The sequence below is a fragment of the Colletotrichum godetiae genome, assembly GCF_030913485.1.
Source record: "Colletotrichum godetiae strain CBS 193.32 chromosome Unknown BDP55scaffold_5, whole genome shotgun sequence".
Taxonomy (NCBI): Eukaryota; Fungi; Ascomycota; class Sordariomycetes; order Glomerellales; family Glomerellaceae; genus Colletotrichum; species Colletotrichum godetiae.
This window is the reverse complement of record NW_026851253.1, coordinates 1,105,643-1,131,455: the sequence shown is the minus strand read 5'-3', so window position 1 is coordinate 1,131,455 and position 25,813 is coordinate 1,105,643. Positions and strand designations below refer to the sequence as shown.

The 25,813-nt window shown below is 53.0% G+C and overlaps 8 protein-coding genes and 1 non-coding gene across 9 annotated transcripts; 4 read left to right on the top strand and 5 right to left on the bottom strand.

Moving 5' to 3' along the window:
- Positions 1 to 1,819: 1,819 nt before the first annotated feature.
- On the bottom strand, positions 1,820 to 2,839 carry BDP55DRAFT_543613 (F-actin capping protein; the record flags this gene model as incomplete). The annotated part of the gene is made up of 4 exons (XM_060568420.1): positions 1,820 to 2,211; positions 2,295 to 2,448; positions 2,491 to 2,722; positions 2,808 to 2,839. The coding sequence occupies 4 exons, from the start codon at positions 2,837 to 2,839 to the stop codon at positions 1,820 to 1,822; spliced, it is 810 nt and encodes a 269-aa protein (XP_060434629.1).
- Positions 2,840 to 3,842: 1,003 nt separating this feature from the next.
- Positions 3,843 to 5,601, bottom strand: BDP55DRAFT_313336 (BAH domain-containing protein). The gene is made up of 4 exons (XM_060566698.1): positions 5,173 to 5,601; positions 4,798 to 5,112; positions 4,616 to 4,746; positions 3,843 to 4,559 (listed from the first exon to the last, which is right to left on the bottom strand). Exons 1-4 carry the CDS (start codon positions 5,459 to 5,461, stop codon positions 3,921 to 3,923), a joined length of 1,374 nt encoding a protein of 457 aa, XP_060434628.1. The 5' UTR covers positions 5,462 to 5,601; the 3' UTR covers positions 3,843 to 3,920.
- An 876-nt stretch (positions 5,602 to 6,477) lies between these two features.
- On the bottom strand, positions 6,478 to 8,768 carry BDP55DRAFT_690696 (autophagy protein Atg22; the record flags this gene model as incomplete). Its single annotated transcript, XM_060576892.1, has 3 exons — positions 6,478 to 7,386; positions 7,460 to 8,256; positions 8,477 to 8,768. The coding sequence occupies 3 exons, from the start codon at positions 8,766 to 8,768 to the stop codon at positions 6,478 to 6,480; spliced, it is 1,998 nt and encodes a 665-aa protein (XP_060434627.1).
- Positions 8,769 to 11,728: 2,960 nt separating this feature from the next.
- BDP55DRAFT_t61 lies at positions 11,729 to 11,835 on the top strand. Its single transcript has one exon. It is a non-coding gene; the product is annotated as a tRNA-Ser (tRNA).
- Positions 11,836 to 12,319: 484 nt separating this feature from the next.
- On the bottom strand, positions 12,320 to 12,942 carry BDP55DRAFT_690695 (uncharacterized protein; the record flags this gene model as incomplete). Its single annotated transcript, XM_060576891.1, has 2 exons — positions 12,320 to 12,597; positions 12,804 to 12,942. The coding sequence occupies 2 exons, from the start codon at positions 12,940 to 12,942 to the stop codon at positions 12,320 to 12,322; spliced, it is 417 nt and encodes a 138-aa protein (XP_060434626.1).
- Positions 12,943 to 15,378: 2,436 nt separating this feature from the next.
- On the top strand, positions 15,379 to 17,510 carry BDP55DRAFT_690694 (ankyrin repeat-containing domain protein; the record flags this gene model as incomplete). Its single annotated transcript, XM_060576890.1, has 2 exons — positions 15,379 to 15,813; positions 15,912 to 17,510. The coding sequence occupies 2 exons, from the start codon at positions 15,379 to 15,381 to the stop codon at positions 17,508 to 17,510; spliced, it is 2,034 nt and encodes a 677-aa protein (XP_060434625.1).
- A 2,445-nt stretch (positions 17,511 to 19,955) lies between these two features.
- Positions 19,956 to 22,838, top strand: BDP55DRAFT_648987 (DNA repair metallo-beta-lactamase). Its single transcript, XM_060573886.1, has one exon. The coding sequence runs from the start codon at positions 20,125 to 20,127 to the stop codon at positions 22,774 to 22,776; it is 2,652 nt and encodes an 883-aa protein (XP_060434624.1). The 5' UTR covers positions 19,956 to 20,124; the 3' UTR covers positions 22,777 to 22,838.
- BDP55DRAFT_648984 (U6 snRNA-associated Sm-like protein LSm2) lies at positions 22,839 to 23,713 on the bottom strand. Its single transcript, XM_060573885.1, has 4 exons — positions 23,621 to 23,713; positions 23,366 to 23,513; positions 23,175 to 23,277; positions 22,839 to 23,113 (listed from the first exon to the last, which is right to left on the bottom strand). Exons 1-4 carry the CDS (start codon positions 23,632 to 23,634, stop codon positions 23,082 to 23,084), a joined length of 297 nt encoding a protein of 98 aa, XP_060434623.1. The 5' UTR covers positions 23,635 to 23,713; the 3' UTR covers positions 22,839 to 23,081.
- Positions 23,714 to 23,879: 166 nt separating this feature from the next.
- Positions 23,880 to 25,574, top strand: BDP55DRAFT_648982 (8-oxoguanine DNA-glycosylase). The gene is made up of 3 exons (XM_060573884.1): positions 23,880 to 24,184; positions 24,241 to 24,577; positions 24,629 to 25,574. The coding sequence occupies exons 1-3, from the start codon at positions 24,066 to 24,068 to the stop codon at positions 25,385 to 25,387; spliced, it is 1,215 nt and encodes a 404-aa protein (XP_060434622.1). The 5' UTR covers positions 23,880 to 24,065; the 3' UTR covers positions 25,388 to 25,574.
- The last annotated feature ends 239 nt before the right edge of the window (positions 25,575 to 25,813 follow it).

Here is a 25,813-nt window from a genome sequence, read left to right as displayed (position 1 = left end):
CTTGTTATCTTTTCGCTTTTCACATCGGCTATCCCCCTGAAGATGAACGAGGGCACGAGAGACATTGACTTGCATCGCACTCACTCTCGTGTGTGTTTCCCAAAATAATCGACTTTGGTTACCCGCCACCGAGGAACGAACACCAGCGCCAGCGCCAACGCCAACGACGTTGGAGCTAGGAACCCAGACGCCTCCGGCGCCAGAGACAGAGCCAGAGCCAACTATTGATCTTGCAAGTCCGTCATCAAGCACCAAAGCTAAGCAGGCTCCACAGCACCAACCCGTGCAGCAACCGCCAACACTACTCAGGTTTCTTCTCTGCAAACCAAACCCCGCCTTGAATGGACAGCTCCCGCGTCGGCGCGTTAGCCGCCTAAACTTCGACAGGCAACGTTGGGCATCAGTCGCCCATTACGACCTTCATGCTCTTCGTCATCAAACAAAGCCTGACTGCGCCCCCCAAAGCCTATCGTAAGAAGATAGAGAGCCCGGCGTTCGCTGAGTGTCGAGGTCCGCGTATCTCGCCGCATCTTCAAGCATGACACACGGGACCGAACCGGGCATGGAGACTGAGTCCTACGATGCCAGGGTCGCCGACTTTGCTGTGAAGCTAGCTGAGAGCTGGGCATATCAGCTAAGTTACGGGTGTTTCGACTGATCGGATCGACTTGTTCGATTACGTGTCCCAATTCTGAGAAACGAGAACGAGAATCAGAATCAGAATAGGCAACAAAGCCTCTGTCAGCTCTGTCCCAAGTTGATCCGAACCTATGCAGGACCCCTACTATCGGTCCTAATTCGACATACAGTTTTGCGGCGTGGGCAGTATTTATGCAGCCACGATTCTAATACACTTACAAACGCCACAAGGTTGGGAACTGCTTTTACATCGGCAGGTCTCCGACTGGTCGCCGTGTGCAATGAATCCGGCTTTCCAGGTTGTTCAGTGGTGTATTCTCACGATTTCGGTCTACGTGTAGTTACCCGACAATCGTCAAATTCGGTTCTTGGTATATCACTCCGAGGACGCGGCCAAGGGAAACGTGCTGAGGAAAGCAATCAGCCCGCAACTAAGCTTGCTGCATGTAGGTGAGCTTTGCCGGTTTCATGATTGCCCGATTCGCATTCCGTGCTCACTTGAATGTCATCGTCTCTCGATCCTTGCGGGGAGTATCGAAAAGTGAGAATATGGCAGATTCTCAGAAGTTGCCAGAACTAGGACAGCTTCTTGACTTTGAAGCCGGACTGTTCATCCAAGCGCCACAGTAAGACATAGATCCATCGACACCTCGTTGAATCGCAATTATATGCCGAACATCGGAGACATTCATCTCAGAACTTTTAATCAAAACCGCATTAGACAAGGGACACTGTAGTGGAAAATCACTCATGAACAAAGAGTAACACGAATTTTTGCAATTCAACCACCATCTTTTTCTAATCGCCTGCTCATTCTCGCTCAGAAAGGGGGGGATGGGGAGGATGGGGTGATGCCTACAGCACTGCTGCCGGAGCAAGAAAATGCATCTGCCAGGGATCTAGGGATTCAAGACAAGAGAGAGGTAATCCCAATCGTTGCTTTTCTCCATCCCGACGCCAATGACGCACAACATTGAGAGCCGATCCTGAGAGATTTTGAAAAGCCCGGCTTGGGAAACAAAACTGTACAACCCGATCTCAATATCTAGCGCCACGCCTCCGTGTTACTCATCTACCATAGACCTCAATGCCCGCAATATCATGAGCGGGGTATCAATTGTGCTCCAATTCTTTAGGATACAACTTTGATGAGCTCAAGCAGGACCGGACTGGGGGCTCATCACTTCTGCATGCTCCCGATAATCTCCCTCTGCGCCGCGCGGTCCCTACCAGCCTCACTAAGGCTACCCACGCTCCGCAGGTCGCCGACGACGTCCTTGGCCTTGCCGAAGTAGACTTCCTGCAGCAGGTTTCGCATCTTGAGCTCCATGTCCTCAACGAGCCGTCCCACGTTGGCAATGTGGCTCTCGTCGCCGTCGACCGGAAGCTCCTGCTCGACCTGCCGTGTCATGTTGCCGCTGAGGTCCATGTCGCCCAGGGCGTTGGTCGAAGTAGAGAGCGAGAGGATGACGGTCGAGGTGAGCTTGTACTGCGTTGTTCGGCCGCGCTCAATGGCCTCGAAGACGTGGATCGAGTCCCATACGCCCTCTGCGCTTCCGCCGGGCGTCGCGGCTGTGATTGGGAGATGTTCTGTCAGCTAATGGGCTTGCTCCTGATCGCAGACGTGAACTCAATGGGGACGGGAGAAGCCTTACATTTTTTCAAGAGAACCACGCCGGCGAACCCATCGTCCAGGTTCCAAAAGTATACGCTGCTCACACCACCCTCGTAGTACAGGTCTCGGTACACGTCAAACGCCTCATTGGCCTTGACCTCCATCTTGCGGACCCTCTCGCTGGGGATTGCGCCCTCGCCGGCACCCTCACTACCACCGGCACCAACACCGCCGACGCCGCCCTCATCCAGAGGTGGGTCAAACTGGTTGCTCCATGGGGAGCGGTAGCTGTCGCCGTCGCGGTTGTAGTCGCAGAGGAGGTAATCACGGCCCGTCTGCTTGCAGCGCTTGACAGTCAGGGGTTGGTCAACGGACGAGAGGAGGTCCTCCGTCAGATCCGGTGCGAGGGAGATGATTGCATTCAGGTGGTCGGTCGTGTGTTTCGGGTTCAGGCGGCGGAGGAGGTCGCTAGACGGGCAGACACGCGGCAGGTTAGAGATGATTTGCTTTGGTGCATGACGTTTTGGGGGGGAGGGGCTGCCTGCAGTCTTACAGAGCCGAGTCGAAAGGGTCGACGGAGGCCATTATGGGCTCTTTGTATTGGTATCTATCGTTGGAGGAGGTTATCTTTGAGCGTGTTCGGAGTCGTTGGCGATGAAAGGGTGGCGGTGTCGATTGGATTTGGGTGATCTTTGAGGTTGGAGTGTTACTGTTAGCGGAAGGTCTGGCGGGGTAGACGGTCCTTAGCCCCTGGGTGTGACTTCCCCAGGACCCCACAGCCAGGGTGAGCTCTGGACTGCACCTACCACCTTGTGTTGAAGAGGCATGGAGCTACAAAATGCACGTCATAATTTGAGGCACCTACCTATCTACCTCTTTACCTAGCTGGACAAAGGGAGGTAGTATTTGGAGCTGTTGTCACCTACATCTCGAGTCAGCAAAGCTCTCCACTGTATCCTTAGCTGTTGGAGCTCCTCGTGTTGGATAGCAATAGTCACAGTGAACGTGTAAGGCACCCCAAGATAATCAAGCAAGTATCAATCAATCATGGCAATGGCTGATGCAAAGTAAAAGAGGATAAGGTAAACATTTGACCACAAACCATGTAAGCTCTAGGAAACTGCTCGCAAGACTCTGGTCTCCAAATTGGCCGCTCTGCTGGCCTTGTTCACACTTTTTGTCCCCTTTGGTTGGCGTCCTTCTGTCTCTTGAGGATATACCAAGACCTATTCCATATGCCAACCTCACTCAGTTGCGAGATGAATCCCCCGCCCCCCATTCGCCAACGCCTCGCGCGAAAAATAAAACTCAGCCACTCCCGAATAACCAGTCTTCTTCCCCGAGACTCGCCTTCAGTTGTCCGCGTCTCGCCCCGCCTGCCCAGGCCTTTCTCTCGTCCCCTACAACATGCCTCTTGGCATCTATTCCTCTCCCAATACTTGTTTTCAGGGTCGATTTACGAACCCAGTCATACTGGAGATCGTCATAAGCAAAACAGCGGCACCTCCTAAGTCATCGCCAGTCGGTGTGTTGAACAAGGTGCCTGCTGGAATAAGTACAGCGAGAAGTGAAGCTCGGCACCCCATCATCGCGTAGGCGTGTTGGGAAATGATCCTTTATTCAAGGGATCGATCGGTAATTTGGCAGCCATGTCAAGGCCGATTATTTAGCTGATCCCCACTCCGCAAACGACGCAGAGCAGCGGCTCAGTCCACACCTTCTCGCCTTCGGTGACATTCTCCCGAACGTCCCTGATTTCAATTGTCGACGGGGTCATGTCCATCAAGATCCTCGCCTCGAACAAACCTTCCCACGGCTTTGCATCGGTGGAGGAAATCTTCTTCTTGGCGGATCTCGCCTTGCGTGACGCCGCCGCCGACACATCGGGTACGATTAGCGTGGCAGGGGTTGTGGGTGGTTGCGAAACACGCTCATCGACAACGGCAGGTGTTCCCTCGGCCACTGACTGCCCATTGGTCTCCTCCGGCGCATCGCTCGGCTTGGCGTCGATTGTTTGCTTCACATCGGCACCGCTCTCGGTCGGGCTGAGAGGTTCGTTTACACCGTCATCGAGCTGCTTTTCGTCTTTGACCCTTTCGCTCTCAGCGACTGACGCTGTCCCGTCTGTCGGGGGTTTCGCGGTAAAGTGGGGCTTGTCCTTGCCAAGTCTCTCGTATGTTCGCATCAGGGTTTCTTCTCGAAGACAGTGCTCGTGTAGCCATTTGCCGCATTCCTTGTTGGAGCACCCGACGAGGGTCTTATCCGGGTTGGCGGGTTGCCGGCATTTACAGGTGCGTTCGACTGACTGCATGACGGGTTAGCCTCAAACGACCGATCTTAGCTCCGAGGGGTTGTGCATACCGAGAGCTGCTGGGTGCGACAATCGAAGGCTTGACGCCAGTAGAGGGCCTCCTGGATCTCGTCGTCGTTCTCTTCAATCCATTGCTTGACGGTGGCGGGCAATGTCACACTAACGACGTTGATGATATCCACTGCTTCTCGTCAGTACTGGAGGTTAATGTCTCGCGAAGCATAGAACCTACTATGGTTGGAAGCAATCAGCTCGTTGTGACCGTGGTACGGCTGACGACCTCCCGTGTATCTCTTTCCTTCCATCGTGCCCTCTGGCAGCTCCTCCGGCCAGTACATCCAGTATATGCGCGCATAGACGTGGTGTTCGTCACTAGCGCGGATCTCCAGAATGCGCGCTACCCAGTCGTCTTCAGACTTGGACCGCTTCAGGACCTTCTCCGGCTCGTTGGCATCTGTCGAGCCTTCCGCTGCGGCCTTTTGACGTTGGACTGTCTGGTCGTTTGCGACATAGATAAAGCCCTCACTGAAATACTTCGTCCCGTTTACTGTCGCCCGCGTCTGTTAGTGCAAGGCCATCGCCGATGGATTGTTGTTGAACAACTTACGGACAAAGCTATTGTATCGCGTCATCTCCAACCACTTCTTCTGCGGGTGCACATGATATTCCAGGTCCAGAACATCATTGGCGCTCTTGCCGTTGAAGTCACCGGAAGGGGAGAAGGGAGAGAGTTGCTTGGAGCTCTTCTTCCCGTCCTCCTCTTCTTGCTCTGGTTTCCTCCTCTTCTTAGATTTCTTCTGTGCCTTGATGTCGGGTTCGGCATAGGTGATGCTGAAGGGGCATTCGGCCTTGTTTTCCTCGACCTCGGCGCGAGGGCGCTTGCGCGAAGTAGACATGATTGATGGAGGAGGAGGTTCGGAGTCGCAAACGCAAATGCGGCGATGTTATCGCGGGTATGGAAGCGACCGAGGTGACGCGATTTCGATTAACGGTGTCCGAGACGAATGACGTTGTGTGCAAAAAGCTCGCTGGGATGTCGCGACCGAAGGGAAGGAGCACGGGGTGGCTGGAAGACGGATGGGTCGCCCAAAAGACCGGGGGTGGGTATGAAGCTGTGTGGCAAGCGCGCCGTCCTAGATGGGCGCTCTCGTTGACTTTGACAAGAGTGCAAATACTCTAGCAAGCCGGAGGATGGTCCAGGCCGGATATCGACGACCAATGATGGCCACGATGCGCAAAAATGGGAAAATCGCGGGTTGAGTATCTGGCAATTCCGGGACGAGGAGCGGAGCGCGTTCTTGCTAACCAGCGAAAAAAAGGTGGCGCAGGATGATTATTCTGCTGAGTCACGTGAGCGCGGCGTACCTCCGACGAGCGTCCACTGCCACCCACCTCAGCGACCCAGCACATCCAGAGGGAACCATCAAATCCTGGTCTGCCTCCGAGGTTCCCACAACAAGCGCCGACACTTATTTCTCCGTTATCTGATTGGCTATATAGCTACAGCAATGCGCCTGAATCTAACTTCAATATCGGGCATCCGTCTCGTCTTTCATTTTCCGTAAGCTTTTATATTATCGATATGCCGTCTTATTAGAGAGGTGGCTCGAAAGGCCAGCAGTCTCATCTTCATGCAAAGTCGACAGTCAGCAGACCAATCCTCGTAATTAGCTCCCTTTTCCCGAGTATTCCAACGCCAATTTGAACAGAAGAGCGGGGGTTCAAAGAGTAACAAAGAAGATAGGGGACACGAAGGAGGCGGCGAGGATATTGAAGGCGGTAAAGACGACAAGCGAGAATTAACAACAACAAAGTCGACTGTTCATTACTTGGCGCTTTGAGTAGAACATGCAATATCGCTAACTTGATTGACCTACGCCGTTGCTATGCAGTATCGCCCCTTAATTGAGGCTCAATTACCCCTCGTCTGGTTATGCTCGTGTTCGACTTCTTCCTCATCATCGTCATATGCGCTGAGGATCGGGCGGTCGTCGCTGTCCTCTGTCTCACTGCCGGTTTCTCCCTGTAGACTCTTGAATCCCTCAATAGTCTCCGCAAGTTTCTGGCCCTCCCGCTTGCCACGCTCCACGTTCACGCTCCAGATGAGAGGCGCCGGAAGTCCAACCAATGCCGCCAGGAACCAAAACGCCGGCCGGATGTCACCAGATTGATCAATGATGGCTCCTACGATTGCAGGCCCAAAAACACTCGAGCCTTTGTCCGATGCAGCGTATAGAGCGTAAAAGGCAGCTTCGCTTCCCTCGGGAATCAGCTCGCCGTACAGCGATCTGCAGTACGAACTCAAGCCTCCCAACACCAGTCCGTATACGGCAGCAAGAGGGTACATTTCCCACGGCTGCTGCAGTCCGATGACGCCCCATCTCTGCACAATCGGCAAATATCCGAGAAGTCCGTAAATAGGAATGAGTTCGAAGAGGCCAATACAGACAAGGATTGTCTGATGTGGCTTCAAGTTGAACTTGCGTGAGATGAACGCCCAGCTGAAGGCACCGATGACGCCAGCTATTGTGGAAATGACATTGATCATACCCAGGGCCCAAGGCTTCATGTGGAGTTGCGTTTTCGCGAACAATATGGCCGTGGAAGATGTCGTTGCGATCGCGTCACTGACCAAAAACCATGCGCATAGGAACAGGACGATGTCTCTCAGGCGACGAGCCAGCCGGACAGTGTTGAACAGCGATTTCCATGCCATGGCCACATAGGTTGGCCACGCTCGGATTCCTTTCCCTGACGTGATGGGCATTGGTGGACCTGGCCTAGGGCGGAGCCACATGGCAGCAGGGATCGTGAAGATTGCCTGTAGTATGATCAGTAACGGTGGATAATGCGCCCAAGCGACGGGGATGAGATAGAAAGAGCTCGCTACATACCCACCAAAGTCCGCAAAAGGACAATGCGACCCTTTGCGACCAGGTAGTATTTTTCAATGCAATCACGATGGCGATGGCGACACACTGCACGAAAAGGCCAGCAATGTAGCCAATGCCAATCCCCTTGGCTGAGATTTGAGTCGACAGTTGGAGCTCGACTGAGGTGAGCTCCTCATGGGTAGCTTTCCGAACCAAAGGGTAGCCCCCGTTTCCACTTCCGTTTCCATTTCCATGTCCACCGAGCAAAGCCGAATTCTGGTCATCGATGTCATCGGCGCCGGAATCTTCGTCGATGTAGGAACCGTTGAGGGGTCGCGACTCGAGGTCCGAATGTCCCAGGTCGGGGGTGTGAACAGTCTCGGACGCAATCACCTCCGGATGATGCCGGACCAATAGTGGCAGGAATGAGTTGAGGAGCACGAACGAGGCCCCGAAACATGTGTTCGATATGATAGCCAACAGAGCACCCAAGAGATAGGTGGTCTTATTGACAAAGATGTAAGCCATGACGGAGAAACTTCCAACCCAGGCGAATGTGAGCAAAAGCTTCTTTCTCGAGTTGCCGTGATCTGCGGCACTGCTGACGCTCACAACAAGGAGAACCTGCAGCAGGACGCTGATGGAGAACGTGTACATGGCGAAAGACGCCGTGTTGATCTCGATACCCAGAGGATATACGACGCATTGTCCATCAGTTTTGTTTTTCGAATCACTCGTACCACACGGGGTCGTTCGATCAGAAAGGAGGACGCCATTTTCGCGCGCGAGGGTCTCGAGGAGGATCGGGATGAAGGAACCTGAACATCGTGTGGTGTCAGCGCAACGAGTTCGGGGGGCGGGGTGCACGGCAATGCTGTGGCGCCAGCATCTCGAGCTGTCCAGGCTCCACAGCTTGATCACTCTATAGCGACGAATGTCGCTGCTCGACTATGGGAGTGGCAGACAGTGACGACTTACCGATAGCTATTCTCAGTCAGCGCATGCACGAACATCCAGTTCCATGGGCTGGAAGCTTACCACAGATGACATAGGTTTCGGCAGCAAAGGCGTAGGCGTACCAACCAGACAGCTCTTTCTGGCTCGTAGGACGAGTGTCTTCGCCTTTGTAACGGCCTGGACCGTGGAGGAAACCGTCACTACTGCTGCCGCTCATTCTGTCGAAGTAGTCGGAATCTGTATCGGAACGTTCGTCATCGGCCTCAAAGTCAGAGGTGAAGGAGCGAAAAGAGCGTTTTGACAGAGTCGAAAGACGCGACCATAAGCGTGGTGCAGGCGGTGGTCGAGCGTGTTGTTCTTGTCTTGGAACCATGGCGGCTGACACGGGTAGGCCGCAGGTCGGCGCAACTTTACTGGATGGGCAAGGTCGGACAGCTGACTCCTGCGCCTGTGTGGCCCTGTCCTGTCACCTTGTCACCTTGTCTCACCGGGCGGATGCACTCCGGTCGCAGCACGCAACCAGAAGAAGGTCCAGATGGTCCGAAACTGGAGAAATGTCTCTTCCCCGTTTCTTTCGTCTGTTGCAACTTGCAGCTGCCTTGAGTTTAGGCTGCACTGCTGCAGAACAACCCGTGGAGACCTGCCAACCTCTGTTGAGCACCTCACTTCGGACGGGGTACCAAGCACAGAGTACCTTTACCTAGGGAAGACAGCTTACCAACCAGGCAGGTAGGTAATGCAGTCGGATAATGCGACCGCGGATTGCCAATGCCAATGCGGATGTAGATGCAGGTGCAGTTCGGGCAAGGCACCTAGCACTGAAGCGTCGTACTCGTCGCAAGTGCTAGGCACCTCGCCAAATGTGAGCGCCGAGTTGATAACGGGCTTGTATTCGGACCCCGCTGATGCTGATGCTGCAGCTGAGTTGAACCACTCGGCGAATTTTCACTGTGCTGTAGGCTGTGGTAGCAATCACACCGTTTTCCGAGACTGGGCTCGTCAATGGAGTCTTCGCTTGTGAGAGCCTGCCGATTCCGAATACAGGATGTTGGCCGTCATGGGCCCGAGACGAGAGGCGACTTGTGAAATGCGGTTATACGAGTCGTTAAACGGTGACCGCTATGCGTCAGTCCGAATACGCCGTGTTTGCGAGTAATGAGAACGGTCTTTGGCTCGCGGGAGCAGCAACATATGGTCGCAGCGGTTTCTGTGAGTACCAGAATAGAGGACGAACCCGCGAGAAAGAGTTCGAGAAGAAAGAAGAACAAGAACAAGTCGAGAAAACGAGGCGAGGCAGGTTGATGTGTCGTCAAGTTTGCAAGATCCAGCTGTGGGCCGGCGTGGTTGGTTATATGGCGTTGCAAAAGTCGTCGAAAGCAGGCCGGGCCAGAGCAGAGAGGTAAGGACATGGACATCCAGGGTGACAGTGTCATTCCATGGTCTCTCTGGGCCTCTAGCTCCATGCCTACTTCGTTGCTCTCTGCCTTTTTGCATGTCTCCTGCGCCGCGGCTCCTTTGCCGGAGCCGTTCTAAGCTGAGCCAAGGCCACCAAAGGCCCGCTGTCCGCCGTTCATCACATCGCATCTCCCCTCTCAACCTCCTCCGCCCAACCACTCTCCTCCCTGTGCGTCTGTACGGAGTACCTAATGTGTGTAAGGGAGTCGCAAAATCTTCTCCAAACCCCCCAGTCGCGACGAAAACCTTTGCCCAATCTCGGAAGCGCTGCGTCGGCAAACATGGATGCATCCAACTAGATCATCGCCGATGGGACGGTGTTCCTTCCTAGCGCCGCTGCCACGCTTGAAGCATATCGCGCTATGAGGCAATGGACTCCATTTATCGTGAGAGGATGCGCGTTGAACGACATGCGTTGTGAGACGAACCAGGTTCTTCATTCGTCCGATATTCCATAGGCGGCATGCGTCGATGGGTATGCGCTATATCCGCCTTTGGGATTGGCCATTGATCGTACACCACAAATTCCCCATCTCCAACCACCATGGCCATTGGCACTTTGCGTTGCCTACACCGCAAGAGGCTGAATCCCACTGCATTGTTTAATTCTTCAACGGCCTCCCCGGCTTCCATGGTGTTTCTCTCGTTCGACCTCATAAGCATGCAAGCCCTCCCTGGTCAACGCGATTCAGCGTGTCAACCCCACCGGATTCTTTGAAAACTCCGAGCATCGTTGACCGACGCTGTCCACGGACTCGAGACCTTTGGCAGCTGAATTGCCGGTACAGATCTGCTCAGCTGTACCTCACCGGGTTAGGTTCTCCAACTATCCAGGGTTTTGTATTTCTTGGCTTGTCAGCCGTGCCGTCTGGGGAGGGACTGGTTTGACAGTTGAGTAAAAGCAGACTTAATACAGGTATCCCGATTCGCGTGCGGCGTCCCCCGGAGGGAGACGCATGTTCAAACTGCAAGGCTCAGTTCAGTGGGATCCTGCACCCGACCACGTTCCTCTGACTTTCGTTTATCTCAAAAACGCAAGTGCTGTGTGTGTTGCAACCCAATTCTCGTCGAAGCACTGAGGCGAGGTTTCATGGCGATCCAAACCGGATTGGGGCTTGCGGGGGCGGGCATTCTGCAAGTGCCCGAGCGATCTGCGGTTCTCTTCGCGCCAGTAAGCGTGTCTGCCCACCACATTTCAAAGACCCGTTGGACCCTGAGCGACGATCACCGGCATGTAAATCGAGTCGACGGTAGAGGAAACTGCAGAGCGCGGATGTGGCGATGCGCTAGCATCGCCATGATCTATGCCGTGAATGTTTGGCACCAAGAATCTGGGGAATAGCAATGGCGGCGGCAGCCTGTGTGTACTCCATACGGATGCTGAGGATACCTGTCACATCTCAGAAACCTATGCGGATAGCTGTCTGCATTCCGCGAAAGTTCACCGCTTCAGTTTAAGGTTTCGTGAAGACGGGCCTCGATTCCAAAGACCCATAAAATCTACGGCGTTTGTCCTGTGACCAGGTGAAACAGGATATTGGAGCTCGAGTAGCTGATCCGTCGATGTTTCGATGCAGCAATGCTTCCACGACAAGATGAAGTTGAAGGTTGACGTGTGGTTCGGGTTGGTGTTTGGAAAGGTGAATTGGTGGCTGAACACAGGCTCGGCATACCCTGCCGAGTTTCTGCCGTTTTCGACTACGCCGCCCACCTACTGGGTCTAGCGCGAGTGCACTGACCATATCTCTCTCTCCACACCGAGCATCTCCGAGACTTACTCGTTTGATATTCACAGGACACACATGAGATTTCACACCAACTCCACACACAAGACAATATATTCCACATTTCATCATCGATCCACATCAAACAAGCAATGGCGAAGTGCCAGAGTGGTTAATGGGTGTGCCTCGAATTACGTCATCCTCTGATGATGCTTCCAGCACATGGCTTCGGTCGCGCAAGTTCGAATCTTGTCTTCGTCGATGTTTTTGACTTTTTTTCCATCCATGGATGAGTTGCGTAATCTAATGAGTAATGACTTAAGTTTCGGACTTTTCCAAGGGCACTCTCTCATTTAGACTCATCGTTCCAGTGACGAAGGTCTTGATGGCTTGGTTGCGAGTGTTTCCATCCACGCGCAACCCGCGCTCACCAAAATTTGGATCGACATATTGGGATGGATGTATTGAACGGAACACGATGAGAGCTGGTCTGACGGGGATTTTGCCAGGAGAAATAAGTGTGCCAGTGGCAGGATATCATTCAAGGAGTCGGGATAAAGTCCCGACACGAAAAAGTTTCTATGAAATGGGGGATATCTTGAAGGGTATGTCAAAAACAAACTTCCAGCCCAGGTCCAACCAGCATCCGTCACAACAACAAAAACGCACATCAACATCTAGAATTACCGACCTTCTCCATTTCCCATCTCCGTGCGCTTTTTCCCACTAAACAGTCATTTCCTTCTTACTTCTTGTGGAAGGGTGCGAGAATCTTGGCCTTGAGCTTATCGGCGACGCTGACGCCCGAGTGGCCGTCGGCGCGAGCCTGCGCAGCAGCCTTCTTCTCGTGATCAATGTCCTTGTGTGCAGCCGACTTCTCCGTCTCGACGGCGTTGCCCGCGCCGCCCCGGCCGACGTGGTAGTCCTGGCCCTCCATGGAGGGGCGGTAGGCCTCCTCGGGGATGAGGTCCTTGTCGGAGCGGGGAGCGGGCTCCTTCTTAGCATCACCGATGTTACCGGCACCTGAAGGGCAGGGTGCAACCAGTTAGCCTACAGAGCACGAAGCGTTTGATTGTGAAGTGGTTGCAACATCTAAAGACATCGTGGGGTGGAGAGTGAGCATGGTTGGGGGCGGAGCATCGGCCAAGTGGGCGAATGCGCCGAAGCCGCTTGGCGGACTGGGTGATAAGGCGATGCGCTGGGCGCACTCGTCCCGCGTCAAGACTCACCTCCTCGACCTGCGCTGAATGCGCCAGTTCCATGGGACCCCTCGGGGCCTGCTCTTACGACCTCGCCGTCGACATACTGGGTGTCGTCAACGGCCATGTTTCCGGCACCACCTCTTCCATGGGATACTTCGGCGGTCATCGTGTTCGAGTTGTGAGGTTACAGGTATGATGTAGGTTCTGCGGTTCGTGGTTTTGGTGAGTGAGTTCGAGTAGGAATGTGTCTCGAGGGAAAATAACGTGGGTGCGCAACTTTATTTGAGTAACCTCGCAAGATGGGACGAGAGAATAATAAAACGAGAACAGGTAGGTACGTCAGCGATATTGTATATAGATAAGGCATCCGTTCCTGGCAGCTCTCTACCGTGCATCACATCATATGGTAAGGTAAGATAAGTGAAGTGTGAGGTACATCGACTTATCAGTGAGTGTGAGTGAGCACCTAGTAAGGATACTCCCCCGCCCCCAAAGCTAAGATTACCTACTTGACAGAAAGACAACCCATCCATGAACCTGGGAGGCAGCTCATCGAGCCTGCCACTGAATGCGGGATGTCTTACTGTGTAGTGTCTTGGGGGCTGCTGGGCGTGGGGATTCCAGGTAGATGATACTCCTACGGAGTAGTGAGCCAAGGTTTCCTTCATCTTTCTTCGAGAAGCGCTTGCACGTGCTTGAGAGCTAACCCCCTTCTACAACGGTACTTCTACATACATGGCATACTGGGACAAGCCAACCAACGGCTCGATGAGACCGTCAGCGAATGAAAGCAGCCCCTGCTCTGATAAAAACTTTTGGTTTACGTACCTGGATTTCGTGAGAGCTCTGAGGACATTACGCATCGACATCGGCCCAGCGCTAGCCCCCAGTGGGCGCCGCCATCGGAACCCATTCCTGTTTCTTCGAGGTCACTTTGCGCGACCAACTTAGAATCTGGGTTTAGCATGCGTCGCAGTCACTCATGGACTTTCCGGCGTGCAGGTATTGCGCCCATGGTCGGTACCATCTAACCATCAGTCACTTCATGTTCCTGGCGGAGCAGTCTGCCGGTTCGAATGATTTGTTATTGAGAGGTAAACCTTCTCATCATAACCCCAGTCCCTGTCTACTGATGTTCAATGGATGTCGTCATTGCCCCTCACCTGCATCTTTGCTACAGCTTCATGTCGCGCACCTTAACCAGTCAAATTGGTGACAATATTCTTAACAAAGTGGGCTTCCCCATACATTAGCACATTCGTAGTCAAACACCGAGTCGGATGAATGGCATACAAGCTCAAACAACTTAGTCGTACGACAAGTCCGCACGCCAGACACTAGGAGCTGTTCAAACCGTTCATTCTATGCTTCCTTCGCTCAAGAGGCGCCAGAAGGAAAGGGATGCGATTTCACCAGATAAACAGATAAACGGAAGCCGAAAAACGTAGTCCACAGCTTCAGTGCTCCGCTTAGAAATCAGTAGGAGTAACTATCTGAAAGTTCAATCAAAATACAAGCTGGATTACCAGTAGTATCACTAAACACCACGCGGTGCTCACTAAATTCAATAGAACATTAGCACACTTACCATTCAATATCCAGTCCTAGCATCTTTACTATCACTGTTCCTGCTACTCTCTTTCCAGCCAGTCTTGATGCTATCGCTGTCGCTATTGCTGCTCTCTCTAGCTAGTTTTCTCAATATACGCGCGATCCGTTCTGTACTAAACAACCTCCCCTCGACGAGACCTTGGCGCCGGACCGCTGGCTGTTGGGAGACGGCGTTCCAGTGCGCCGTCCGACTTCCTTCCGCCAGGTTTCCGTCGCGGAAGCGGAAGAGTCACCTCGACAGGCGCTACTCCCGCGTTCTAATGCCTGTGGACACTCGATTTCTTCCGCCTACTCGCCGCAGAAAAATTGCACCTTCAAAACCTCCTCCCGCCGGAGATCGTCCTCGCCGCTGAAGGACCCCACCCTCCTACACCACCGCCGAGACCCAACAATCGCCCGGATCTCCAACTTCCACCATAACTCTTCTATGGTAACCGTGAGGGCTGAACGAATCCTCTTCCCACTACGAGCATCCTCTGTTGACTACGAATTTGCGGTCAGTCAAGATTATCCGCCTTCGAGGCTCCTCGACAAACGGAAGGTGCATCAACGAACAGAAAGTTGCCAGATTTTCCGGCATGCCGGCAAACGACAGCTGTTAGTCCGTGGCAGAACAGCGGATCAAAGCCGGCTTCCTACAACAAAAGCGCCTAGGTTGTGATCACCAACACTTCGGTCATATAATTTATGAAACGTCTTCATAGCTGAACTTTGACCTCTACGACGGCCTCCCTCCCCTCTTCTCGAGAAAAGACACTACTATAGTGATACCGAACTGAGAGGCAGCCTTGTGAATTCCTCGTCGGTGGGTAACATTGATGCATGTCAGCCCCAGCCACTATTACGATTGGCCGCAGACCAGATAACTAGCTGAGGCGATGCACCACGATGCTGTTTCTCCGCTGTTATATGAAGCTCACCTTCACCCCATGCTTGCACTCAAGAGAGGGGTAGCCTCAACCTTGCTTCAACGTCCGGCATTCCTTACGAGATGGATCCCATCGGCATCATAACGGGTGTTGTTGACCTTTTCGGCGTTGCCCGCCAGATTCAAGGGCTCGTGGAAAAGTACAAGAATGCCCCCCAGGCTGTACACGAGATCATCGCCGAGTGCAACTGGACGAGAGTTCTGTGTCTCAACTTGAAAGAGCATGTCTCACAGACCGACGCTCTCAAGAACCCGAGAAAAAACAGCATTGAGTGTACGATGCGGCAGCTTTTTGATACGTGCATGGAGAACATGGAGAAAACGCTGAAAGAATTGGACAAAGAAGTCAGCAAGGTACAGAGCAAAAGCAATTCGCGCATGGGAAAGTGGGATAAGACGAAGTTCTTATGGAAAGAGGAGATATTTTCAGATGCTGCGCAAAGTGTCCAAGCCCAAAAAGCCAACCTTGGCATCATGATGCAAGCATTGCAAGCGTATGTCCTTGAGCTGGGTGCTGATCAAGATAAAGCAACAATCTAACGAGTGGTAGGCGCACTGGCAACAAAGTAGAGAAGGACGTCAACAATGTGCAGAAGGGGGTCAACAATATTGAGGGGACGCTTAAACTAATCCTGGATCAATTGTTGAAAAGCCAAATCGCCGCCTCAAGGTCTACGCCTCAACTGGGTCTACAGCCGCCACCGGAGCTGAAGAAGAGTAGATCGGATACTCAGATTAACACAACAGGCAAGCGATTTGCCGATGATCTGTTCAATGCAGTCCGAGGAGGGAGACTTGAGGACCTTGAGCCCATTTTGGCCCAAGGCGCCTCCGTAAACATAGCTCTAGGAGACCGCGGTGACCGAGCCGTACACGTCGCTGCTCGCGAGGGATTTCTGCTCGTCTTGGACCGAATTATTGCTTCCGGAGCAGACGTTAATGTCCAGAACACGGCCCAAGATACAGCTTTGCATCAAGCGCTCAACCGAAGACAGATTCCCACTTCGCTGGCGCTGTTGTCGAGCGGGGCCAGTTGGAAGATCAGGAATGCCAATGGGACCACGGTCCTACACACAGCCGTGAGGATTTCTGCATATATTGTTGTGCAGTACTTGCTCGATAAGGGGGCAGACCCAAATGCTCGAGACAAATGGGGTCAGACTCCCCTTTTCAAGGCGTGCCATCCCGCAGACAAGGATGGCAAAAGGGCCAATGTCGACCTGAAAACAATCCGCTTGCTCGTCGAGCGAGGTGCCGATCCGACGCTTGGGGCTTGGAAAAACGGCAGCACTCCAATCCACGAGCTTGCCTCGAGTGGGCACGCGAAGGAGCTCGAGATCATGACCAAGGCGGCAAAGACACTCGAACTACCGCTGTCGGGAGACGCTCAGGGTCGAACGCCGCTACTCATCGCTGTCAGAAAGAAGCACTCAGACGCCATAGACGTTCTGATCAAGTATAAAGCCAACGTAAACGCGAGAGAGACTTCCAAGGACAACACGGTCCCGACTGCTCTGTGGCACGCCGCATGGAATCCGGACCTGAGTATCGCGACAAAGCTTCTCGAGGCTGGCGCGGATCCCAACGCAAAAGGCAACGATATAACGATTCTCCATCTTGCGGCGACGCAGCATTGGCTGGAGCTGGCCAAGCTATTGGTCAAATACAAGGCCGATCTAAATGCCAAGTCATCTAGCAAGGATACACCTCTCCACGCGGCAGTATGGGCCAAGGACTTCCTGATAACCCGGCTTATGCTAGAGAATGGGGCCAAAGTAGAGGCGAAGGGGAGCAGCAAAGCGACTCCGATCATGGCGGCTGCCCAGATCGGCTCGCTACCCATGGTAAGGCTCCTGCTTAAGCACGGAGCTCAGTGGTCATACACAACGCCTCAAGGGACGAATGCGTTCATATGGGCATTGAGTGGCGGAAGCGCCGTCTGCGCGAGCTTCTTTCTTGGCTGTGGCCACGATTTGGATCAGAAGGCAGATGGGGATTACACTGCGTTACACTATGCGGCGAGGACAGGCAAGATGGAGTGCGTCAAGTTACTTCTAGATCTGGGCATCGATAAGCAGGTCATGCCGACGAAGATGAGGGTACCTTTCAAGGTCAAGGGAACAGCAGCTGAAGTTGCAAGGGCGCATGGGGCTGTTGAAGTGGCCGAGTTCATTGAGCGATACAGAAGCGAGTAGTGTGCCGAGATAACCATGAGTCTTGTTTGAGATAGACCTATATTCTGCTCATGGTGAACGACGGAGTGAGATATGAGTGAAGGAGCCCGGTGTTGGAGTTTACGTCGATGGGCCATTACGCTTGGGATAGTTGTATAGTTGTCGTAAGAGGAGAATTGAGAACCACCTCTTACCTCGAGATAATAACCTCGTCACCCCTCATACGATCAAAACAACCCATGCAATTTATTAGCATGGCGAATCTCATTTTGATTGAATTATAAAATCAGGTGGTTTTGACGTTCGATCAGACAATTGACCTTCCTGAATGCCCTTTTCCATTTTGGCAGCACTCCGGCAGGAATTGTCGTACAAGAAAGATCCAAATTCCAAAGCGCCCCATATTTCTCCCTTCCAACGCGCGTATTGATTAATTATGCGTGAGAAGGAGCTTTCTGTCGGTCTGACTACGCCCCTAAAAACGTGCGTTTCCCTCCAAGCCGAAGCCCGAGAGGCGTATACGTTCGTTAGGCGACTTGGCGCCTGCATCTTAAGCTTGTGTGTGAGCGGCCTGGCCCTTGCCGTTGCGATCGAGTTGGCAAAAGGTGGGATTGTCGCCGAAGTGGCTGCAGGACGAGAACCCGCTCGTCGCCGACACAGGACTATCTCGCAACGGCCAAACAGATCCATGCCGTCGAGGTGGCTACGGTAGATGGAAGTGACTCGATGGGTGCCAAGCAGCGGCTTGCGTTGGCGTACTGAGGGGAAGTTTCTGGCACTTTCCTGCCTGTCGAGCTACTTGCCGTGATTGCTGTTCCATTTGTTGAGGAGTCACGAAGGCGGGGGAAGGGGGGGGTCCGAGGAATCTGGGCCGACCGCTTTTTCGTAGTAAACAGAAGATGCCAGCTGTGGGCAGAGACTTCGTCTAATCCGTAAGGTTGCCATAGAAGAGACCTGGTGAAAGTTGGAGATCCGGTCGCCTGTTGCTTGCTAGATCTCGGCGGTAGTGTAGGAGGGTGGGATCCTTCAGCAGCGAGCTTCTGGCGGAAGGAGGTCGAAGCAGGCGTATTGGAACGCAGTCTCCTCGGCAGCCATCGGAACGGCGATTAGTGGACGGGAGGGCTGGAGAGTTGATCGAAACTGCCTCGAATGTTGAGAGTGCCTTCCTTAGCTGGCCTGTACTTCGACAGCAAGGGCCAGTACTAACAGCACTTCCTCCAATAACTTCCATCTCCAGCCACGTCGACGGCAAGCTGATATCGTCCATAGTCCGTCTCAGGCGGCAAGAAAAGACCATTTCAAGGTGTATCTTGACTTTGTCCACTTTGAGACGGAGCTCGATCAACGATAAGATGTTGAAGCCGACTGGATCCCGATGGCGAGATAGATCTTGCGATAAAGTAGAGGCTGGGCTCTGTTGGTATCCCTATCACAGGGTAGTTGGTTCGAACCGTGAGGCTCTGAGGGTGACGAAGTATCAATTGCTGTAAATTGATCGATTCTGCTTAAGGATGTGAAAGGGAGAACCTAACCGAAGGTTGGGTGGGTAGTCGAGGTCGGAAGAACGGATTGATCTCTGTCACCGACACCGCTTATCCGAAGAGATCGCAAACTTTGGCTCCATGTCTTACGTTTGGCAGCAGATCCTACTATTTGACCTCGAGCGCAAGGTGGTTACGATATCCAAAGAGACCCCGCCTGGACAGAGCACCGGTGTGGCGATGGCAACCTTCACTGCACCGGTAACCCTGTACGCGGTATACAAGGCTTATCCGACAGTGCGATTTCATTTAGGCTCATATTGAGCAGATACCAGGCCGCCGCTCGGGCTCCCGGTATTGTGTATGTTTACCACTATTAGAGAGGTGGAGGGCTGTGGGGATTCGAATCAGGACAGAGCTATCTCACTCCTCTGGCTTCCATCACAGGTACACAGGCACTTCTTTCGACTCGGTCTTTCAAGATGTGTGCTTCGTCTCCCTGGACACCATCACTCGGTTGATTGAAAAGGAAGGAGCGCAAGCTTTGGTTTAGTTAGACACAATCGCACACCAATCAAGCATTACAACGAGGGAGCTCCCTCAGCTTCCATGACCATTGTTCAAGAGTCGCTTATACCGTATGATATAATGAGTGCGTGTGGGTGAGATACATACGGGCAGCGGGCTTCGCCTTGCGTTTTCGCTAGGCGTGTTCTCCAGCGTCTGACGTGGCTCGGCTCCCGCTAGTATGCCAGCATGTTAAAGATGCAACTGAGTTTAAACAATAGCGATTATTGTTAGTAGACAACGATGGCGGTGAGGTAGGGCTTTGGGACCATTTTCAGAAGGAGATAGAGTACCAGACCCTGCATCGGAGCTAAGACCAGGCACTTTAATCTGGGTGAGAGCACGTGACTTCGCGACGCACTCGAAGAGACCCCGCGATTTTCGTGTTTTAGAGAGTCCTAGTCCCAACGTCATTACTCTTTGACCACTTCACTCCTTGTCCAGACTTCACCCCCAGACTTCGCCTCTCAACTCGTGCAGCTCAATGCGAGTATAGATTGCGGTTTCGACAGAAATTACCATAACAGAACTCTGAACAATTCGGATTTCTTGAGAAGAGTACCCTTTTCTTGGGCACGTGTGGCGAAATGGGCCCTCCATCATCGGCAGCGCGGAAGCGGCCTACGACCACTCCAAAAAAACCGCTGACCAGGTTGCCTCCTTCGAAAAAGCCTGCTGGAAAGCCCAATGCCAGTATTCTCAGCTTCTTTCAAAAGGCCGAAAAGCCTGAGCAGACGCTGTTCATTGATGGCCACGAAAAGCTCGTTGTTCCCCTAAAGGAAGATGATGAGGTGCCAGAGATATACGACGCCGAACCATGGGAGGAGGAGGAGAGATTCAATGAAGTTGAGGCGCCAAACAAAAAGCGGCGGCTAAGTCAAGAAGCTGAGAATCACGAAGGGGAACAGTCAGCCGCAAGGGATTCTAACAGCCCGGTGGTGTCCGAACCACCGCCTTCATCACCAACAGAGAAGCCTTCTAGGAAGGCGTCAGCTAAGCGGAAAGGCCCTTTTCTCGACGAGTCCGACAGTGAATCAGAAGAGGATTCGACAGCTCCAGCAAGGAAATCAAGTCTCATCGGCGCTATTCGCAATCGACCGCCCGTTGTGCCACCGGTTAAGCCGGAGGATGACGCGATGTCTCTCGCAACGAAGCAAGACAATATAGCTACGCCGCTGTTTCAGTTAAAGGAGGAAGAAGAGGAGGAGGCACAACCGCCAGCGAAAGAAACGAGCTGCCCGCCACCGCCATTGAAGGTTGAGAACTCGATCGACGCCGAATTTACAAATGTTGACGACTTTGGTGACCTAGACGATTTCCCCAACGACGAAGATTTCGGCGGCGAAGAGTACCGCATGATGCAGTTCATGGAGGAGCAAGATCGTTTGGAAGCAGAAGCCGAGGCTGCAGATAGGGGTGACTATTCTTGTGACGAATTAGCCGACCCCATACGTCCGAGCGATGCCATGGTGGCCAACTGTCCCATCTGCGACGGTACACTTGCCGGCATCACACCTGACGAAGCAACACGACATGTAAACGCTTGCCTCGATGGCAACCCAATTCCACTTCCTCAGCCCAAAGAGACCAAGAAAATCAAAGACGAAGTCGCAAGACCGCCAATACTCGATGCTCCCGAAGTCAACAAGCGACTCGCGCGCGCAGCAGTACCACGAGAGGGTCAGGCGAACCCGTTCAAGCTTAGCGAGGTTCAGACCAAATCGGCTTCAGCCTTCACCAAGTTGATGTCAGGCCATGCTGAAGACGCTGCGTGGGCCGGTGCCGCTGCTGCAGAGCACTCATCGCGTGGGAAGCCCGCGTATCAACGGACCTGTCCCTTCTACAAGATTATGCCCGGGTTCTACATCTGTGTAGATGCCTTTAGGTACGGTGCAGTGAAGGGATGCAATGCCTACTTCTTGAGCCATTTTCACAGTGATCACTACATTGGCTTGACTTCCACCTGGACGCACGGCCCGATATACTGCAGCAAAGTCACCGGAGACCTGGTAAAGATGCAATTACGAGTTGCTGCCAAGTGGGTTGTTGCTCTGGAGTTCAATCAGACGGAGGAGGTCCCGGGCACTGAGGGTGTGACAGTGACTATGATCCCTGCCAACCATTGCCCCGGCAGCTCCCTGTTTCTGTTCGAGAAGACAATGGGGAAGGGGCAAAATGCAAGGAAGCAGAGAATTCTGCATTGCGGCGACTTCAGAGCCTGTCCAGCTCAGGTCGCTCATCCTCTGCTCAAGCCCGACATACAAGATTCGACATCAGGCAAACTCAAGCAGCAAAAGATTGATGTCTGTTATCTGGATACGACCTACCTCAACCCCCGCTATTCTTTCCCGCCTCAAAACGATGTGATTAAGGCATGCGCAGACATGTGTAAGTCACTTGCGCCAGACCAGACGTTGGAGGATAACACTTGGGACAAGATCAACAGAGAGGCTGGCACGGAGACGGTCAGCAAATTCTTCACGAAGACAAATGCGGACGACGCCGCCGCAAAGGCGAAAAAGAAAAACGCACCAAAGGAACGTCTCCTTGTCATTTGCGGCACTTACTCGATTGGCAAGGAGCGTATTTGCAAAGCTATTGCACAAGCTCTAGGAAGCAAGATATTTGCGTCCAAGTCGAAGATCCGCATCGTGTCCAAACTCGGAGACCCGGAGCTGGCGGCACTTATGACGGATAATCCACACGAAGCTCAGGTTCACATGCAAATGCTGATGGAAATCCGAGCCGAGACACTACAAGAATACCTCAATGGGTATAAGCCGCATTTCAGCCGTATCGTAGGGTTTCGTCCTTCCGGCTGGAACTATCGTCCACAAGGTGCCAGCAAGGCGGTGACGGCTAGCACTCAACCTGGCACGATCCCGATGACACAAATTCTTCAAGGCAAGGCTTGGCGGCCACGGTTTGGGGCAAAGGACTTCGTTGCGCAACGTGGCAGCACGAAAGAAGCCATGTGCTTCGGAGTGCCATACAGTGAGCATAGCAGTTTCCGGGAGCTGACCATGTTCGTGATGTCCTTGCGCATCGATAAGGTAGTACCAACGGTCAATATCGGCAGCGAAGTATCGAGGAAGAGGATGAAGGGCTGGATCGACAAATGGCTGTCTGAGAGGAGGAAGGGCGGACTCGTCCATCCTCTAGAGGGTGAAGAGGGCGAAGGTAAAGAAGTTTCATTATGGAGCGGCAAAGATAGTCGTGGAGGAGGCGTCTGGTGGTGATTGCTTGCTTCGTCAGAATAGCATAATGACTAATGAATACCATGTGGTGGGCACAATTCCCGTTGAACATTTGATTTGTTTCGTAGATCTCTGTCTGGATATCATATCCCCTCTATTCGTTTTCCGCAGTGCACTGCCCGCTCAAGTCTTGCCATACACCAAGAAAACCGCTGACTACGTGTACCTCGTCGTGAGGTTGTGGTCTTCATTCAACCCCAAACGTAGACCGGCTTTTTCAGTGCCCCGGCCATGTCGTTATGATTCACACACGCCATCCCAACCCCTACGACCCTTAAAATCAGGGCCTATTTCGCCTTTGCGGCCTGGGCAGCAGCCTCTGTGATGGCGTTAGCGCTGTCCCTCTACCTGCGATGATGTGATGAAAACGCAATACTCACCTCTGCGCGTTGCGTCCTCCAGGAGGGGCACGTCTACTGAGCCAGCGGGCAAGTGAACATAACGAACAACGGAGCCACGGATGAAAACATTCTTGACAGAGCTCTGCACAGTTTCGTTAGCGACATTCCCCGGGCTGGCTCTGTGGCCGAACAAGGGTGCATGAGGGCCAAGGTGCAAGGGGGAGACTGACCAGGTGCGGGTACTTGAGCTCCTCGACGACGGAGATTTCTTCCAGCTTGATGTTGAGGTATTGGTCGACACTCTTGAGGATGCCGCGGATCTGGATGTCGTTCTTGAGCTCGACGGTGACCTCGTGGTCGATGAGCGTCTTGAAGAAACTAGTGGCGTAAGGTCAGTGACTGCACCACCTACCGCGCGCGGGGCGCAGCTCTGAGCTTGAAAGCGATTGTGATATCGCGTTCACCTGGTGAGTTTCGAGACCTACCTGAAGAAAAGCATGGTGGGCGGTTGGACTGGATGCTAGGGTGTGATGAGCCGCTCAGTAGAACCGTGATGCTCGTGGTTGAGTGCGAAGAGGTGTGGGGGCTTGCGTACTGTGTTTAAAGACAGTGTGCACGGTCGTCTGCATCCCAGACTTCATCATGGGCTGCACTGTGGTGTGGCTTAGCGCTTGTGGCTGATGGCTTCCACAAGGACCAGTGCATAGGTGGCGACGGACCTCTGAATCGGCCAGTCCGTTCAGGGGAAGAACTCGCAAAGTGATCAGCCTCAGCGGCGACTTTTATTCAACTTCATGTAAATCGCCCACCTTCGTACCGAATAGTCTGGCCTTCTCTTCTATCCTTAGTTGAAGCCTTAGTATTTTGCAGAGACACTTTCCTTTATCCAAGTCACCCATCGAAAATTCTGGTCTCTAAGTACAACAAGTTATGTCTTTAGCCAGGGTGACTGAATGGCGAAAACTGCCGCTCAGTCTGGCTGAGCTGTGCGTCGACACGACTCTTCGATGTGGCCAATCTTTTCGATGGCGGAAAGTCAATGATATGTGGTCAGTTGCATTGAACTCTATGTAAAAATATTCAAGTTCGCTGAAAATTTGACTAGGTGCTGCACGTTGTATGGTCGAATTGTGTCATTAAAGCAAGATTCAACTCACTTGCATTATAAGGTCACTTGGCCTACGAAACCAACTTATCCGCTCACCCCTCCAACTTTTGACGGCGAAGCTAGTGGAGACGACACAGAGGAATTACTACGGCATTACCTGAGCCTCAAGTTGGACCTAAAGTCCTTGTATGAGGAATGGTCGAAAGCAGATGCCAACTTTCGCAGGAGGGCGCCAGAGTTTGGAGGTGTTCGGATGCTGAGCCAAGACGCATGGGAGGCTTTGATTTGTTTCATCTGCAGTAGTAACAACAATATCTCCAGGATATCACAGATGGTAAGAACTGTCGCAAAGTGGAAAAGAAACCCAGCACTTACATTTGCCCAGGTTCACAAGCTGTGTCTACACTACGGTCCGCTCATTGGCAAGATTGGGGACGAAACGTTTCATGATTTCCCAGCGCCCGAGGCTCTAACGGGAAGCTCAGTTGAGGCACACTTGAGGGAACTCGGGTTTGGCTATCGCGCCAAGTACATTGCGCAGACAGCCTCGATTGTGGTCAACGACAGGCCCAAGGGATGGTTCGAGAGCCTCACCAACCCAGAGAACCCTTGCTACATCAAATCGGCCGAGGGGTCCAAGCTGCCCAAGTGCACATACAAAGAGGCACACGAACAGCTGCTTCAACTGTCGGGCGTAGGCCCCAAGGTGGCCGACTGCGTCTGCCTGATGGGCCTGGGCTGGGGTGAGGCCGTGCCGGTGGACACGCACGTCTGGCAGATTGCTCAGCGTGACTACAAGTTCGGCAAGACCAAAACCAAGACGTTCAACAAGGCGATGTACGATGCCGTGGGAGACCATTTTAGGGAGCTCTGGGGCAAGTATGCGGGCTGGGCGCACTCTGTGCTCTTCACGGCAGACCTCAAGAAATTTTCTGAGCGGACGGTGAAGAAGGAAGAAGACCAGACGGTGACAGTGAAGAAGGAGGTCACCGTTGACCAAGAGGCGCCAATTTTGGGACAGAAGCGCAAAGTTGTGAAGACGAAGGTCAAGGTTGAGGTTGAATATGAGGCGCCCGACACTGCCCTGCTGGAATCATCGCCGAAACGGAGGAGAACACGATTGCAAGCTCGAAAGACGAGCTAATTTTCTAGCATATCTTGTCAAGGGGCTGTCTGCACCCAGCTTCCCATTCTTGGGAGAGAAAGCTTTGCAGGTTTAGTATATCGGCATATATAGGCAGAACCATTCAAAACCGTAAGATAGTATCTCTTCTCTACTCTAATGTAAGTGAAGCCAGAGGAAAATCAGATTTACGCCGCTTTCTTTGTTGATCATCGGTCGCGGATGCTCCGAGGTTGAGGTGCATAAGCCTCCCAGCCTTGGCGTTCTCGGCTAAAATTCGGGCGCCCAAATTCTGGTGGCGTCGCCGACAGCAAAGCTTTTGCCTGCGCAGATTGCAAACTCTCCTGCGACCCGGCCATTTGCTACCCCCTTCAGCCTCATCAGCAACACAACAACCATTACTGATGCGCGCCGCCATCGTCGATCGCCCACTTGCATCTTCAAGTG

Bases quoted from the DNA above. Each gene is read 5' to 3' on its own strand.
- BDP55DRAFT_313336 (XM_060566698.1), bottom strand. From the start codon at position 5,461: ATGTCTACTTCGCGCAAGCGCCCTCGCGCCGAGGTCGAGGAAAACAAG. The intron at 5,113-5,172 runs GTAAGTTGTTCA...CGCGGGCGACAG, and splicing joins GCGATACAATAGCTTTGTCC to TAAACGGGACGAAGTATTTC. The intron at 4,747-4,797 runs GTAGGTTCTATG...GACGAGAAGCAG, and splicing joins GCTGATTGCTTCCAACCATA to TGGATATCATCAACGTCGTT.
- BDP55DRAFT_648982 (XM_060573884.1), top strand. From the start codon at position 24,066: ATGTCTTTAGCCAGGGTGACTGAATGGCGAAAACTGCCGCTCAGTCTG. The intron at 24,185-24,240 runs GTCAGTTGCATT...AAATTTGACTAG, and splicing joins CGGAAAGTCAATGATATGTG to GTGCTGCACGTTGTATGGTC. The intron at 24,578-24,628 runs GTAAGAACTGTC...ACATTTGCCCAG, and splicing joins TCTCCAGGATATCACAGATG to GTTCACAAGCTGTGTCTACA.
- BDP55DRAFT_648984 (XM_060573885.1), bottom strand. The intron at 23,278-23,365 runs GTCAGTCTCCCC...GAAACTGTGCAG, and splicing joins AGCTCAAGTACCCGCACCTG to AGCTCTGTCAAGAATGTTTT. The intron at 23,114-23,174 runs GTGAGTATTGCG...ACGCCATCACAG, and splicing joins GGAGGACGCAACGCGCAGAG to AGGCTGCTGCCCAGGCCGCA.
- BDP55DRAFT_648987 (XM_060573886.1), top strand. From the start codon at position 20,125: ATGGGCCCTCCATCATCGGCAGCGCGGAAGCGGCCTACGACCACTCCA.